This window comes from Phocoena phocoena, chromosome 1 (assembly GCF_963924675.1).
Source record: "Phocoena phocoena chromosome 1, mPhoPho1.1, whole genome shotgun sequence".
Classification (NCBI taxonomy): Eukaryota; Metazoa; Chordata; class Mammalia; order Artiodactyla; family Phocoenidae; genus Phocoena; species Phocoena phocoena.
In genome coordinates this window covers 74,149,497-74,163,260 of record NC_089219.1, presented here as the reverse complement: position 1 = coordinate 74,163,260, position 13,764 = coordinate 74,149,497, and the positions used below count along the sequence as shown (strand labels likewise).

At 34.1% G+C, this 13,764-nt stretch overlaps 1 protein-coding gene across 2 annotated transcripts in view; it reads right to left on the bottom strand.

Moving 5' to 3' along the window:
- Positions 1-13,764, bottom strand: part of PRKACB (protein kinase cAMP-activated catalytic subunit beta) — a 143,186-nt gene that overhangs the window by 66,284 nt on the left and 63,138 nt on the right. Inside the window, exon 1 of one of the 2 annotated variants that reach the window (XM_065882050.1) lies at positions 13,440-13,707. The exons of the other annotated variant lie outside the window; for it this stretch is intronic. Within the exon in view, the coding sequence (XP_065738122.1) occupies positions 13,440-13,623 (184 nt within the window). The 5' untranslated portion in view covers positions 13,624-13,707. Of the gene's footprint in view, positions 1-13,439; positions 13,708-13,764 lie in introns of those variants that run through there. 2 annotated transcript variants of the gene reach the window in all.

The window sequence follows — 13,764 nt, the reverse complement described above, 5'->3', positions numbered from 1 at the left end:
TCATAATGATAAAAGGGTCAATACTTCTGGGAGATTTAACAATTAGAAATGTATATGCAATGAACAAAATAGTCTCCAAAATGCTAAAACAAAAATGACAGAATTGAAGGAAGAACTAGGGACTTCCCTGGTGGCACAGTGGTTAAGAATCTGCCTGCCAATGCAGGGGACATGGTTCGATACCTGGTCTGGGAAGATCCCACATGCCGTGGAGTAACTAAGCCGCGTGCCACAACTACTGAGCCTGTGCTCTAGAGCCTGCGTGCCACAACTACCAAAGCCCTATAGCACCTAGAGCCCGTACTCTGCAACAAGAGAAGCCACTGCAATGAGAAGCCCATACACTGCAACGAAGAGTAGTCCCCACTCGCCACAACTAGAGAAAGCCCACACGCAGCAATGAAGACCCAACACAGCCAAAAATAAATTAATTAATTAAAAAAAATTTTTTTAAAGAAAGAACTAAATAATTCAGAAATTATAGTTGAAAATTTCAATATTCTCAATAATTCATGGAAAAAAGAAAATCAATAGATTACAGAAAACTTGAATATAATATCATTAAAATGACATTTATAAAACACAGCATCTAACATCAGCAGAATACACATTCTTTTCAAGTACACATGGAAATTCTCCATACTAATCATATGCTAAGCAATATAACAAATCTCAAATTAATTTGAAAGGATAGAAAATTCATTCAAAAAATTAACTCTTATCATAGGAGAATTAAAGTAGGAATCGACAACAGAGAGAAATTTTGGAAATCCTAATATCTGGATTTAGATCACAAAGAAATCCCAAAGGGAATTAGAAAATATTTTGAACTGAATGGAAAAAAACCCACAAGAAATCAACATTTATGGGATACAGATAAAGCATAGCTTAGAGGAAAATTCAAAACTTTAAACACATGTATTAGAAAAAAAGAAAGGTCTCAAATCAATAATTTAAGTTTCCACATTAAGAAACTTAGAAAGAAGAGCAAATTAAACCAAAGCCAAAACGGTCACAGCAGAATTCAATGAAATGGAACATAAAAACAATAGAGAAAATGAAGAGACCAAAAGTCTTACTGATAAACCTTTAGCTAGACTGACCAAAATTAAGACAAAATAAAACAGAGAAGACACTAATTACCAAAATCAGGAATGAAAAGATGGCATAACCACTGATGCTAGAGAAATTAAAAGGATTAAAAAAGAATACTATGAACAACTTTACGTAAATGATATAACTTAGATGAAATGGACAAGTTCATAGAAAGACACAAATTACCAAAACTAACTCAAGAAGAAATAACAAATCTGAAAAGACTTACAAACAAACAAAAATATTAAGCCAGTAATTACAATTTTTCCCACAAAGAGAAGCTCAGGTCCACATGGCTTCACTGGGGAATTCTATGAAACATTAAAAGATATAATACCAATCTGACACAAACTTTTCTAGAATATAAAGAAGGATGTAATACTTCCCAACTTATTCTATGAGGCCTGATGACAAAACTGACAAAGATCAAAAGAAAATTACAGATCAATATCCATTCCAACACAAAAATCTTTATCAAAATATTAGCAAACCTAATTCAGCAGTATATTAAAAGGATTATACACCAGGACCATGTAGGATTTATCCCAGGAAGGCAAGGTTGGTTCAACATTGAAAATTAATTAATGGAATACACCATATTAATGGAATAAAAGACAAAACGACATAAACATCTCAATATATATAGCAGAAGCATTCTACAAAATCCAGTACCTGTGATAAAACCTCTCAACAAACTGGGACTGGCAGGGAACTTCCTCAAGCTGATAAAGGGTGAGTTTGGGGGTGAGGTGGAGAGGGGGACCCTATAGTTTACATTATATATAATGGTGAAAGATGGAATGCTTTTCCTAAGAATGGAAATAAAGCAAGGATATCTATACTCACCACTTCTTTGCAACTTTTTGTTTTTTTTTTTTTTTTGTGGTACGCGAGCCTCTCACTGTTGTGGCCTCTCCCGTTGCGGAGCACAGGCTCCGGACGCGCAGGCTCAGCGGCCATGGCTCACGGGCCTAGCCTATCCGCGGCATGTGGGATCTTCCCAGACTGGGGCATGAACCCGTGTCCCCTGCATTGGCAGGCGGACTCTCAACCACTGCGCCACCAGGGAAGCCCTCTTTGCAACTTTTTATGAAAGGTTCTAGCCAGTGTAATGAGGTAAGAAAAAAGATATTTAAAAAGATATTAAAGGCATATAAATTGATAAGAAAGAAATAAAACTGTCTTTTTTTGCAGATGACAGGATTCTATATGTATAAAATTCTAAGGAATCTATAAAGAAACTACAAGAACTAATAAGTAAGTTTATCAACATCATAGGATATAATATATATATAAACCAATAACATTTTAATATACTAGGAACAAGCAATCCAAAACTGAAATTAAAAGGACAGCTCCATTCACAATGGTATTAACAGAAAAAAAAACTTAGGAATCCATTTTAACAAGATTTACTCACTAAAAAAAAAAAAAAACAAACAAAAAAACAGAAAACATTGCGGAGAAATTAAAGTACATCAAAATAAATGGAAAGCTATTTCATTTTCATGGACTTCAAGACTCAATATTGTTGATAGAAGAGTCTCCACAAATTAATCTATAGATTCAATGAAATCTCTATGAAAATCCCAGTGGGCTTTTCTTTAGAAACTGACAGGCTGATTAAAATTTATATGGAAATGTAAAGTACCCAGAATAGCCAAAACAATTTTGGAAAGAACAAAGTTCGAGGACCTACACTACTTGATTTCAAAACTTTTTTTAAAGTTACAATAACCAAGACAATGTGGTATTGGCATAGAATAGACATACACTGGTCATTGGAACAAAATTGAGAATTCAGAAGTGAACCCCTACAATTATGGTCAACTGATTTTTGACAAAAGGTGCCAAGATGATTAATGGAGAAAGAAAAGTCTTCTCAACAAACAGCGCAGTAAAAATTGGACATTTATATGAGTTAAAAAAAAGAACTCCACTCCATAGCTCACACAAAACAACACAAAAAATTAATTTTTAGATGAAAGCATAGAATAAAAATCTCCATTACCTTGGGTTAGATAAAGATTTCTTAAGATTTGGCACCAAAAGTACAATCCATCAAAGGAAAAAATGATAAACTGGACTTCATTAAAATTACAAACTTTTGCTCTTCAAGGATATCATTTAAGAAGATAATACAAGCCACCAATGGGGAGAAAATATTTGCAAATTATTTATTTGGTAAACTTGTGTTCAGAATATATAAAGAACTTTAAAGACTTGACAATAATAAGAAAAAAAGCCTCAATTTAGAAAGTGGGCAACAGACTTGAAAATACATTTTTCTAAAGTAGATACATGAATGGTTTATAAGAACATGAAAATATGCTCAACATCATGAATCATTAGGGAAATGCAAACTGAAACCACAATTAAATACCAATTCACACACACCAGAATGGCTAAAATCAAAAAGACTGATGATACCAAGTATTAACAAGAATGTGAAGAAACTGTAACCCTCCTACACTGTTGATGGGAATATAAAATATTAAGCTACTTAGGAAAACAATTTGGAAATTTCTTAAAAAGATAAACATAAACTTACCATATGACCCAGTTATTCTACCCCTAGACATCAACTCAAGAGAAATGAAAGCATATGTCCACCCAGTCTTGCATGCGGATAGAGCAACATTATCCAAATAAACCAAAAACTGGAAACAATCCTAATGTTCATCAGTTGCTGAATGGATAAACAAAAATGTTACATCCACACAATACAGTACAATTCAGCAATAAAATAGAGCCAACTATTGATATGTTCTATAACATGGATGAACCTCAAAAACGTTATTGTAAGTTCAAGAAGCCAGCAACAATAGATTATATATATATATTATATGATTCCATTTTTATAAAATATCCAGAAAAGGAAATCTGTAGGGATAGAAAACAGATCCGTGTTTGTCTGAGGTGGGGACTGATTGCAAAAGAGAACAAAAGAACTGTTGGGGGTGATGAAAATGTTCTAAAACTGAATTGTAGTGATGGCTGCACAACTCTATATGTTTATTAATAAACACTGAATTGTACACTTATAATGAGTGAGTCTTATGGCATGTAAATTATATTTCTCTTTTTAAAAAAGTTGTCAAGTGCTTCTCTACATAAGTAGAGTCAATCTGAGGCAGATCTTCTTTGCTGTGGGAAGAATCACTTCAGCCGACAACTTAATTATGTAAATCTAAGGCTGGTAGGCATCTATTACCTTGGGGGAATGATCTAACAAAACCCTTTGGAGCTTGGTAAAGGTTGTTCCTCTCAATACCCTATGGTAAAGAGAGCTAACAAACGGGAAGGAGGTAAGTAGATCTGCATTAAAAATAGAACAGGAATTTGAAAAGGAGGGATCAAAACCTAGACCCCATTCTTTCTAAGGTTCAGAATTACGAGAATTTCTTATCAATTTTAGTGATAGTATCTGTGGCCCATGAGTAAGAAGGCACACTAAATAAGCTTTATCGAAGAATAAAGGAGAATCTGGTGATTTAGGCTCATATTGGGGCTCTGTAGGTCAAATTCAAGTGCCTACCGAGGATAGGCAGGTGAAACAACAGAAGTAGTGAAACAGTGAAGGCTAGAGCAAATGAGATAGTATAAATCCTGGCTAAAGAGAACAGTTATTCAGTGCAAATTCCCATTTGTTCTCATATGGGAATGAGAGACCACTGAAATCAGTTTTTCAAATGGTTCAAGAATATGGAAGTCCAGGGACTTCCCTGGTGGTGCAGTGGTTAAGAATCCGCCTGCCAATGCAGGAGACATGGGGTCAATCCCTGGTCCGGGAAGATCACAGATGCCATGGAGCAGCTAAGGCTGTGTACCACAACTACTGAAGCCTGCATACTGCAACTACTGAAGCCTGCACGCCTAGAGCCCGTGCTCCACAAGAGAAGCCACTGCAGTGAGAAGCCCATGCACCACAATGAAGAGTAGCCCCCGCTTGCCACAACTAGAGAAAGCCTGTGCACAGCAATGAAGACCCAACAAAACCAAAAAAATAAAAATTAAAAAAAATAAAATTATTAAAAATAGAATATGAAAGTCCAGATATTAATATGAAAGATCTTGTTTTAAAATCAATATTTTTATTTACATATAAAATAATGGTATCACACTCAATTATTTTAAATTATCATGAGAACTAAATAAAACATATCTGTGATTTACATCTGGGTCACAGACAACCAGTTTGCTATCCCTGGAAAGATGTTCAAGAAAGGAAGGCCAATTTTGGTACAGTGTGGGGATGAGTCAAAAGCACCTTCTCACATTCAACCTGGCATGAAGCCAGGATGACTAAGTAAGTAAGTATAAATTAAGGAAACTAAATCTGTGACATAAGCTTTGAATGAGTATAACACTGGAAAGGGTGGATCATCCTCTCATTAAGAATCAGTGTCTCAATTAAGAATCAGTGTCTCATCAACTATACTCCAATAAAAATTAATGCATATTTATACATATATGTATAAGTATAGATGATTCACTTTGTTATAAAAGAGAAACTAACACACCATTGTAAAGCAATTATACTCCAATAAAGATGTTAAAAAAAAATAAAAGAAAAATTTTTAAATGAAGGGGTACAAGGATTTCTTAATGATTTTTGTAAAATAATAAAATTTAAATAAAATATGAAAAAAAAGAATCAGTGTCTCAAAATTTAAAAAAAAAGAAAAATAGAATCAGTATCTCCACAAGGAGACATCCTTCCATTAAGAATCCAGTCTCCACAAGTATCAGTGGCATCGCATCAAGAGCAAGGATACATCAAATTCTTTGGGACCAGTTTAAACCGTGAAACTATGTAGCACTGGCAAAATCAATAGCAGCTGAAAATGAGATTACTATCCACTATACTAATCAAAATACCCATCTCTTTCTTCATCCAACCTTTGGAAAGAAGATTAGCTTCTCTGGAATGAGTAAACTCCCAGAAGTTTAGCAATACTTGAAGGGGACTGGAAGAAGATCCCAAGAAAACTTCCATTTAGAAGTCCTGCTAATTTGAGCAGATGAGTACAGTGATTAATTCGAATATTTCCAAGACAAGACCTAATATGTATCCCTAGTGGGCTACACTTGTTATACAACCATAACCAGACCGCAGAGCTAAAATCAGCCATTGCTTTGGGACTTGCAAGTAATATTCACTCCCTCAGAAAATGCATCATCCTTCCAGTTTCAAATTACTAGCTCTTTTTGGACGACATTTTATTTTCAAAGTTCTCTGACCAGCCTGTTAGTCTCCTGGGTCCTCATAATATACACTAGGTCTCTGCAACTAACAGAAAACCTCAGACAGAAATCATTGCTATAGGACCCAAAGCCCAGTTTTTCTTACAAACATATAGAAAGATTTCACAGAATGGTGATCAAGAGTGTTGGCTTTGGGGGCTTCCCTGATGGCGCAGTGGTTGAGAGTCCACCTGCCGATGCAGGGGACGCGGGTTCGTGCCCCGGTCCGGGAAGATCCCACATGCCGCCGAGTGGCTGGGCCCGTGAGCCATGGCCGCTGAGCCTGCACGTCCCGAGCCTGTGCTCCGCAATGGGAGAGGCCACAATAGTGAGAGGCCCGTGTACCGCAAAAAAAAATAAAAAAGAGTGTTGGCTTTGGAGCCAGACTGCCTGGGTTCAAATTTTATCTATTTGTTATGTTACCTTGAGGAAATTACTTTACCTCAATGTGTTTTAGTCTCTTTATCTGAAAGATGTGAAAAATAATAGTATCCATCTTATTGGGGTTTTTAAAGGATTACATAAACTAATATATGCAATGTGCTTAGAACAATGCCTGACAGATAGTAAATAAATGTTTCATGTGATAGTGTATATGACAGTACTCCACCCAGGAAACGTGGGAGTGAAGTGGTATGAGTCACCACTATATTGCAGAATCAGATTTAGAGGATAAACTTTATAATATGACTGAATCTCCAACCCAGGCAGAATATAGTATGTTGATTACCAAAGATAATGCTCTATTCAACAACTAAAACAAGTCTCTCAGACCATTTGCTACTAATAATTGACCAATTTTGAAAAGTGGAAAATTTTTGATAAACACTAATAATAAGAAAGTAAAGCATGCTTTTTGTGCCAGAAAATTATGAGGGAATTTAAACATGTCTTCTCTGAATATCAAAACAAATTTAACGCCAAGAGAATATATTATGTGTATACCTGGGATGCAATTTATTTAATACAAAAGCTTAAAATGGTTATAACAGTTCTCTACATTTGTCCTATAAAATATAAAAATAATGATATGCACAGAGATTTAGCTACAAGAATGTTTATCACAGCGGTTTTTTTATATGATAGCGAAAAATTAAAAACAATCTAGATGGCTAGTGACTGTTTAAATTGTGGTGCATCCTTAAGACAACACAAAACAGCCATCTTAAAAGATATTGTAGAACAAATCTTTACAATAAGGAAAAATGTTATGAAACACTACGGAGAGATCCAAAGTTAAGGGCCAGTGGAAATTTGTGTATCTATGCACAAAACAGACTATATGTAGAACAAGGCTAATAGTGATTATCTTTTGGTGGGATTATGTGTGATTTTTACTTTTTTGTTTGTTCTTTTCTATGGTTTGCAAATTTTCTCCAATGAAGACACAGTATTTGGTAATCAGATTAAAATGTTATTAGGGAAAAAGGGCTTCTCAAACTTTAATGTGCATATTAATCAGCTGGGTAATCCTGTTAAAATGCAGATTCTGACTCAGTAGGTCTAGATGGGGCCTGAAAGTCTTCCTTTTTAACAGGCTCCCAGATGATGCTAATGCTACTAGACTGGGACTACACTTGAGCAAGACACTATCAAGAGTATATACTCAATCTTCCTTCTCTAACTATGTAGTATGGCTATTCTTGTAAAACACAAGCAAGTACAAGCTTCTCATTATTACACTTGATATAGTACTTGGCACTGTTAAACACTCCATGGAAACATTTTCTAATTTCAAATCATTTAATATCCCAGTTTCTTAGTTTTACTATAAAGGCTGCTGATTACTCAGATTCTTATAAACAATCATGATAAAAATGTACAGGTAACACTGAAAAGTTCAGTGCCTCTGCAATGTGATATTTATTTACCAGGGTCAGATCAGCATTTCACTGTTTTTGGTTAATGGCCACAGGCCTTTAAAATAAATTGCAAAGATCATAATAGAACAAATTGAGAGAAAGCTTATTAGTGTAAGACTGTACTGATATTTAATGTTAATCTAACAAACAACTCAACATGTATTGAGAACTATGCAGGCAATACCAAAATAAATTGACAAATTTTATGCCTTCAAGGGGTTCAAGGTCAAATAGGGGAGAGAGGTAACTTGAGGACTAATGTAATACAATTTTAATACTATAAAATAAAACGTAATAGAAGTGAGTATGATATGAGAACACAGGAAGAGATCATGAATTCTAAAAAGGATAAAGAACAGAGGAACAGAAGAATGCTTTGGTGATTTTGTTACAAAGATAATATGTGAGCAGAATCTTAAAGTATGAGCAAATCTCACCATTGGCAGTAGTAGGAACTGGAAATTCCAGGTAGAAGAAACATCATAAATAACCACTGTTGTTATAAAGGGATTCCATTGTCTTGACTATTCATTGCCATGTTCACATAGTGACCAAAAGTGTTAGCTCTCATCACTAATTATTAAGAGAAATGCAAATCAAAACCACAATGAGATATCAACTCATACCAGACAAAATGGCTATCATCAAAAAATCTACAAATAACAAATGTTGGCGAGGATGTGGAGAAAAGGAAAGTCTCATAAACTGTTGATGGGAATGTAATTTGGTGCAGCCACTATGGAGAACAGTATGGCAGTTCATCTAAAAACTAAAAATTGAACTACCATATGATCCAGCAATTCCACTCCTGGGTATATATCCAGAAAAAGTGAAAACAATAATTCGGAAAGATACATGCACCCCAACATTCATAGAAGCACTATTTACAATAACCAAGACATGGAAGCAACCCAAATGTCCATCAACAAACTACTGGGTTAAGAAGATGTGGTGTATATATATATATATATATATATATATATATATATATATACACACACACACACACACAATAATACTCAGCCATAAAAAAGAATAAAATACTGCAACTTGCAGCAACATGGACGGACCTAGAGAATATTATGCTTAGAGAAAGACAAGTCTGACTCAGACAGAAACAGAAACAGACTCATAGACACAGAAAACAAACTGGTGGTTACCAAAGGGGAGAGGGAAGGGGTGGAGGACAAATTAGGAATATGGGATTAACATATATTGGGTTGGCCAAAAAGTTCATTCTGGTTTTTTGTAAGAGCTTATGGAAAAACCCGAACAAACTTTTTGGCCAACCCAATACAGACTACTATATATAAAGTAGATAAGCCACAAGAATTTAAAGTATAGCACAGGGAATTATATCCATTATCTTGAAATAAGCTTATAATGGAATAGAGTCTGCAAAAATATTGAATCACTATGCTGTACACCTGAAATTAACACAAAAATATTGTAAATCAACTACCCTTCAATTAAAAAAAAGGTCCTGAAGTGCTAATTCTAACTAAGTGTCCAGCTCCAACAGAAGATGTATAGTAGCTAAATACATTTCCCTGTAGTAGAATAAGCAAGTTAACTTTTCCTGTATTATGCTAGTTAAAATTCTTTAGGCTCTCCATTGTATACTCTTGACTCCTTTGTCATAGATTAGGTGACCATAGGTGTGTGGGTTTATCTCTGCACTTTCTATCTTATTCCACTGATCTATATTTCTGTTTTTGTGCCAGTACCATACTGTTTTGATGACCGTAACTTTGTAGTATAGTCTGACGTCAGGGAGGCTGATTCCTCCAGCTCCGTTTTTCTTTCTTAAGATTGCTTTGGCTATTCGTGGTCTTTTGTGTTTCCATTCAAATTGTAAAGTTTTTTGTTCTAATTCTGTGAAAAATGCCATTGGTAATTTGATAAGGATTGCATTGAACCTGCAGATTGTTTTGGGTAGTATAGTCATTTTCACAATATTGATTCTTAGAGTGGATATAGGTATAACTGATTCACTTTGCTGTACACTTGAAACTAACACAACATTGTAAATCAACTATACTCCAATAAAATTTTTTTAAGAAAAGATAAGGGCTTCCCTGGTGGCGCAGTGGTTGAGAGTCCGCCTGTCGATTCAGGCGACACGAGTTCGTGCCCTGGTCCGGGAAGATACCACATGCCGTGGAGCAGCTGGGCCCGTGAGCCATGGCCGCTGAGCCTGCACGTCCGGAGCCTGTGCTCCGCAACGGGAGAGAGCACAACAGTGAGAGGCCCGCGTTCCGAAAAAAAAAAAAAAGAAAAGAAAAGAAAATGTAGGCGGTCTTTTAGCTTAGAATTTACAATGATACAGATTTAGTGGACTAAGAAATAAGCATGGGAGTGTACTGCCTTAAAGACTGTATGAGTTTTGGAAAGGTAAAACTAACTAGATAAAGTGGTTTATTACAACCACTTTAGCTCTGATTCTACCTAAAAAAATCCATATTCAAAATTGTTCATTTGTTCAATATAGTATTTCAATCTAAGCTTCACTAATATGGATTTGTATCTGCCACAGAAATAGCCTGTCAATTCATGGGAAAGGAGAATAGGTAAAGCATTTGATGGTATTTGTCTATTCAGTCCTTAAAATATTGTAATTAGACATTAAATTTATAAAGTCCAAGATTTAAAATATGCAAAACTTCCATTAAGTTCAGCACTATATAACTCAACACACCATTTATGATCAAAGAAAGATTTAAAAGCGAACCTAAATAAATTGGCTAGAAAGAGAACTCAATGAATGTCAATACTCCCATTCATTCTGAGTCAGAATAAAAAGAATTCCTTCATGTTTTTGTTGTGAGCTTCAAGTACTTATATGTGCATGGAATCAGCTGTTAAATATTTATGTTATCAAACAGGAATTCCTATTACTTAATTTAGTAGTAAAAGAAAAAACATTTAAGGCACCTGGAAACCACTGTGTGGCCTTTATTTTGTATTTCTTCCTATATTAATGTCACTGGAGAATGAAGAAACTTGGATTAAAATGCTTACATTTCATACATGCCTAGATAGGTAATTAATCTTTACTCAGTAGTTCACAAACCTAATTTTTATAAAATTACATGTAGTTTCTGTGCTTAGCTGATTTCTTAAATCACACTTTTGGAACAAGCATACTCAGAGAGCTTATCATCAGGAGATATTACATTCCTTTTCCTTGTCAAACAAGTCATGCAAGTAAACTGCTTTAAGTAGCTTTGAAGAATGTGGTTTGTATGAAAACTTCGTACTGTCAAAACTCTTTCCATAACTCACACTATAAATGAATAAAAATCTGTATTTTCATCATGAAAATAAACCTTGGAATTTTGATACAAAAGGATTCCTCTGTTTCTGTTGTATCCATATTTTCTCCTCTATATCAACACATTCCATAATAAGAAACTAGAACACCATGCTTACCATTCTCATCACTACATATAAAAAATTATTGTGTCTATTTCTATATTTGAGGATATGAAAGAGAAAGTGAAAGAATGCTTGATTCATGAACATTCAGTTACTCTTTAAGCATTTCTTATATCATACCTATCATTTGAACGGCTACAAGGTTTGCACCTAATTTCACTGTGCACTATGATTCTATTTATTTTATTTTGTGGCATCACCATAAAGAAAAATGTTAACAGCATTTTATCAGTCTGTTTTTTCCAAAAGAAATCACAGCTCATGATATTATCTTCAATTGCTAGATTTTAAAATGTGTCTCAGAAAATGTTATAAGCCCCACACATTTAAAAATGGTGAGAGTATAATTCAAACATAACTTTTAAATATTAAAAGCCCATGATATTCATCCATTTGAGATACATTTACTAAACACCCACTATTTGTAGAAACAGGAATTAGTGTACTAATTCAGTACTGTCCTCATTCCTCACTGAATGTTTAATTAAAAGTCCTTGAAATGCATAAAAATGATTTCCAAAAGGGCTTAGGAGACTGCAATTTAACAGAATAGGGCAAGTAAAATGAATAAAAAACTTTTGTTGCATGGTAAATTTTAATAATATACTATTATTTCAATACTCAACAGTTCATTACCTTGAAGATATTTGAGATTCCTCATCCATCAACTTGCTATATAGTAAGGATTAATTATAAATAATCAAAACCTATAAAGTAAAAAAAAAATTGTACAAATATATGTTCTTTACTTTCTCCCTAAAATAGCTTGAGGAAGGTAAAAAATTCTAATGCAAAAAAAAAAATTCAAATAAACTTCTGCGGAACTATGAAGGTACTATATAAACAAAATAGTCAATTTTGTAAGCCATTCTTGGTTTTTTGTTGCTTTTCTTTTAGCTGAGTTTTCTTCCTTAACTGCTATGGAGTATGTAAACAGAAAGAGGCAAAACAGTGCTATTTGGTGATCAAACACACTAAAAAGTACCAAGAGTAATTATATTGTTCCTTTAATCAGAATAACAAAAATACCTTGGGGAGGGTCCAAGGTGAGATGTGGAATGAGGGCACTGGTATAGTTTATATGTGAAATGTAGCCTTTAAAAAGTGCATGTCACAAAAAATCATTACGTATCACCATTTCAGCAAAGCAGTTAAGTCCAAACATTTTACCATGCCTGGAAAGAATGTGGCATGCATAAACAAGTTTCCCCCCCCCCCATATGAAAGATTCTGATATTTATAATGTTATAAATATAAGATTTCACATAGAATAATCATACTATGCTTTTATATTATAAATCCTGCTTGTTAAACTCAAGTAACTTTCACACATGCATTTAAAAATAAAATATGGCAAACATAACAAAAATTTAATTATAAATTCAAGAGTCCTTTTGCCCCTTTTGAATATTAAGGCTTATAAATCCAAGATATTTTTTAAAATAAAATGATTATTTTTCTTAAATGTAGGCCTTTCACTTAAGAACAAAAAAAATTTTTTTTAATTAAAAAAAACATACACTAGAAATGATGCAAGAATTTTGTAGAAAATTTTCCCACTGATATTCGACTTAACTAATCGCATTTAAAACAAAACGATGAGCTATGTGATCCAGCTCAACTTATAATCAAGTTTTTGTAATTTTTTTTCAACTTTACCTTGCAAAATATCCTTGGGCAAATCATAAAAAGACACCCCCCCACACACACAGTTCTGTGCTTGATTCTAAAATTCCAATTAGCATTTTAGTTTCTAGTTACAGTGTATCATAAAAAAAAAAAAAAAAAAAAACTTACTTGATCTGTCCCATAAGGCAGTATGTTCAGAGAAATGAAGGCTGTCATTTTCCAGAGTTGTTTTCTGATCATGTGCAGTACCTTTGGAGTGTCTATGAAATAATCGGCTAGCAAAACCTTCCAATTTCTGAAGAGCAGTTGTACCTGTATACTGATTACAGGGTAGTTCTCTATAAGCTGCCATTCATGTGTATTTACACTTAATTTAAAGTAACTGAAAATATTTCCAGAAGGAGCTCAACAACTTCTTACACAGAAGCCAAGAGCTATGCATGTATCAAACTTCCTGTTTGCAGTGTATTCAAACCACTACTGCTGTTCTGTT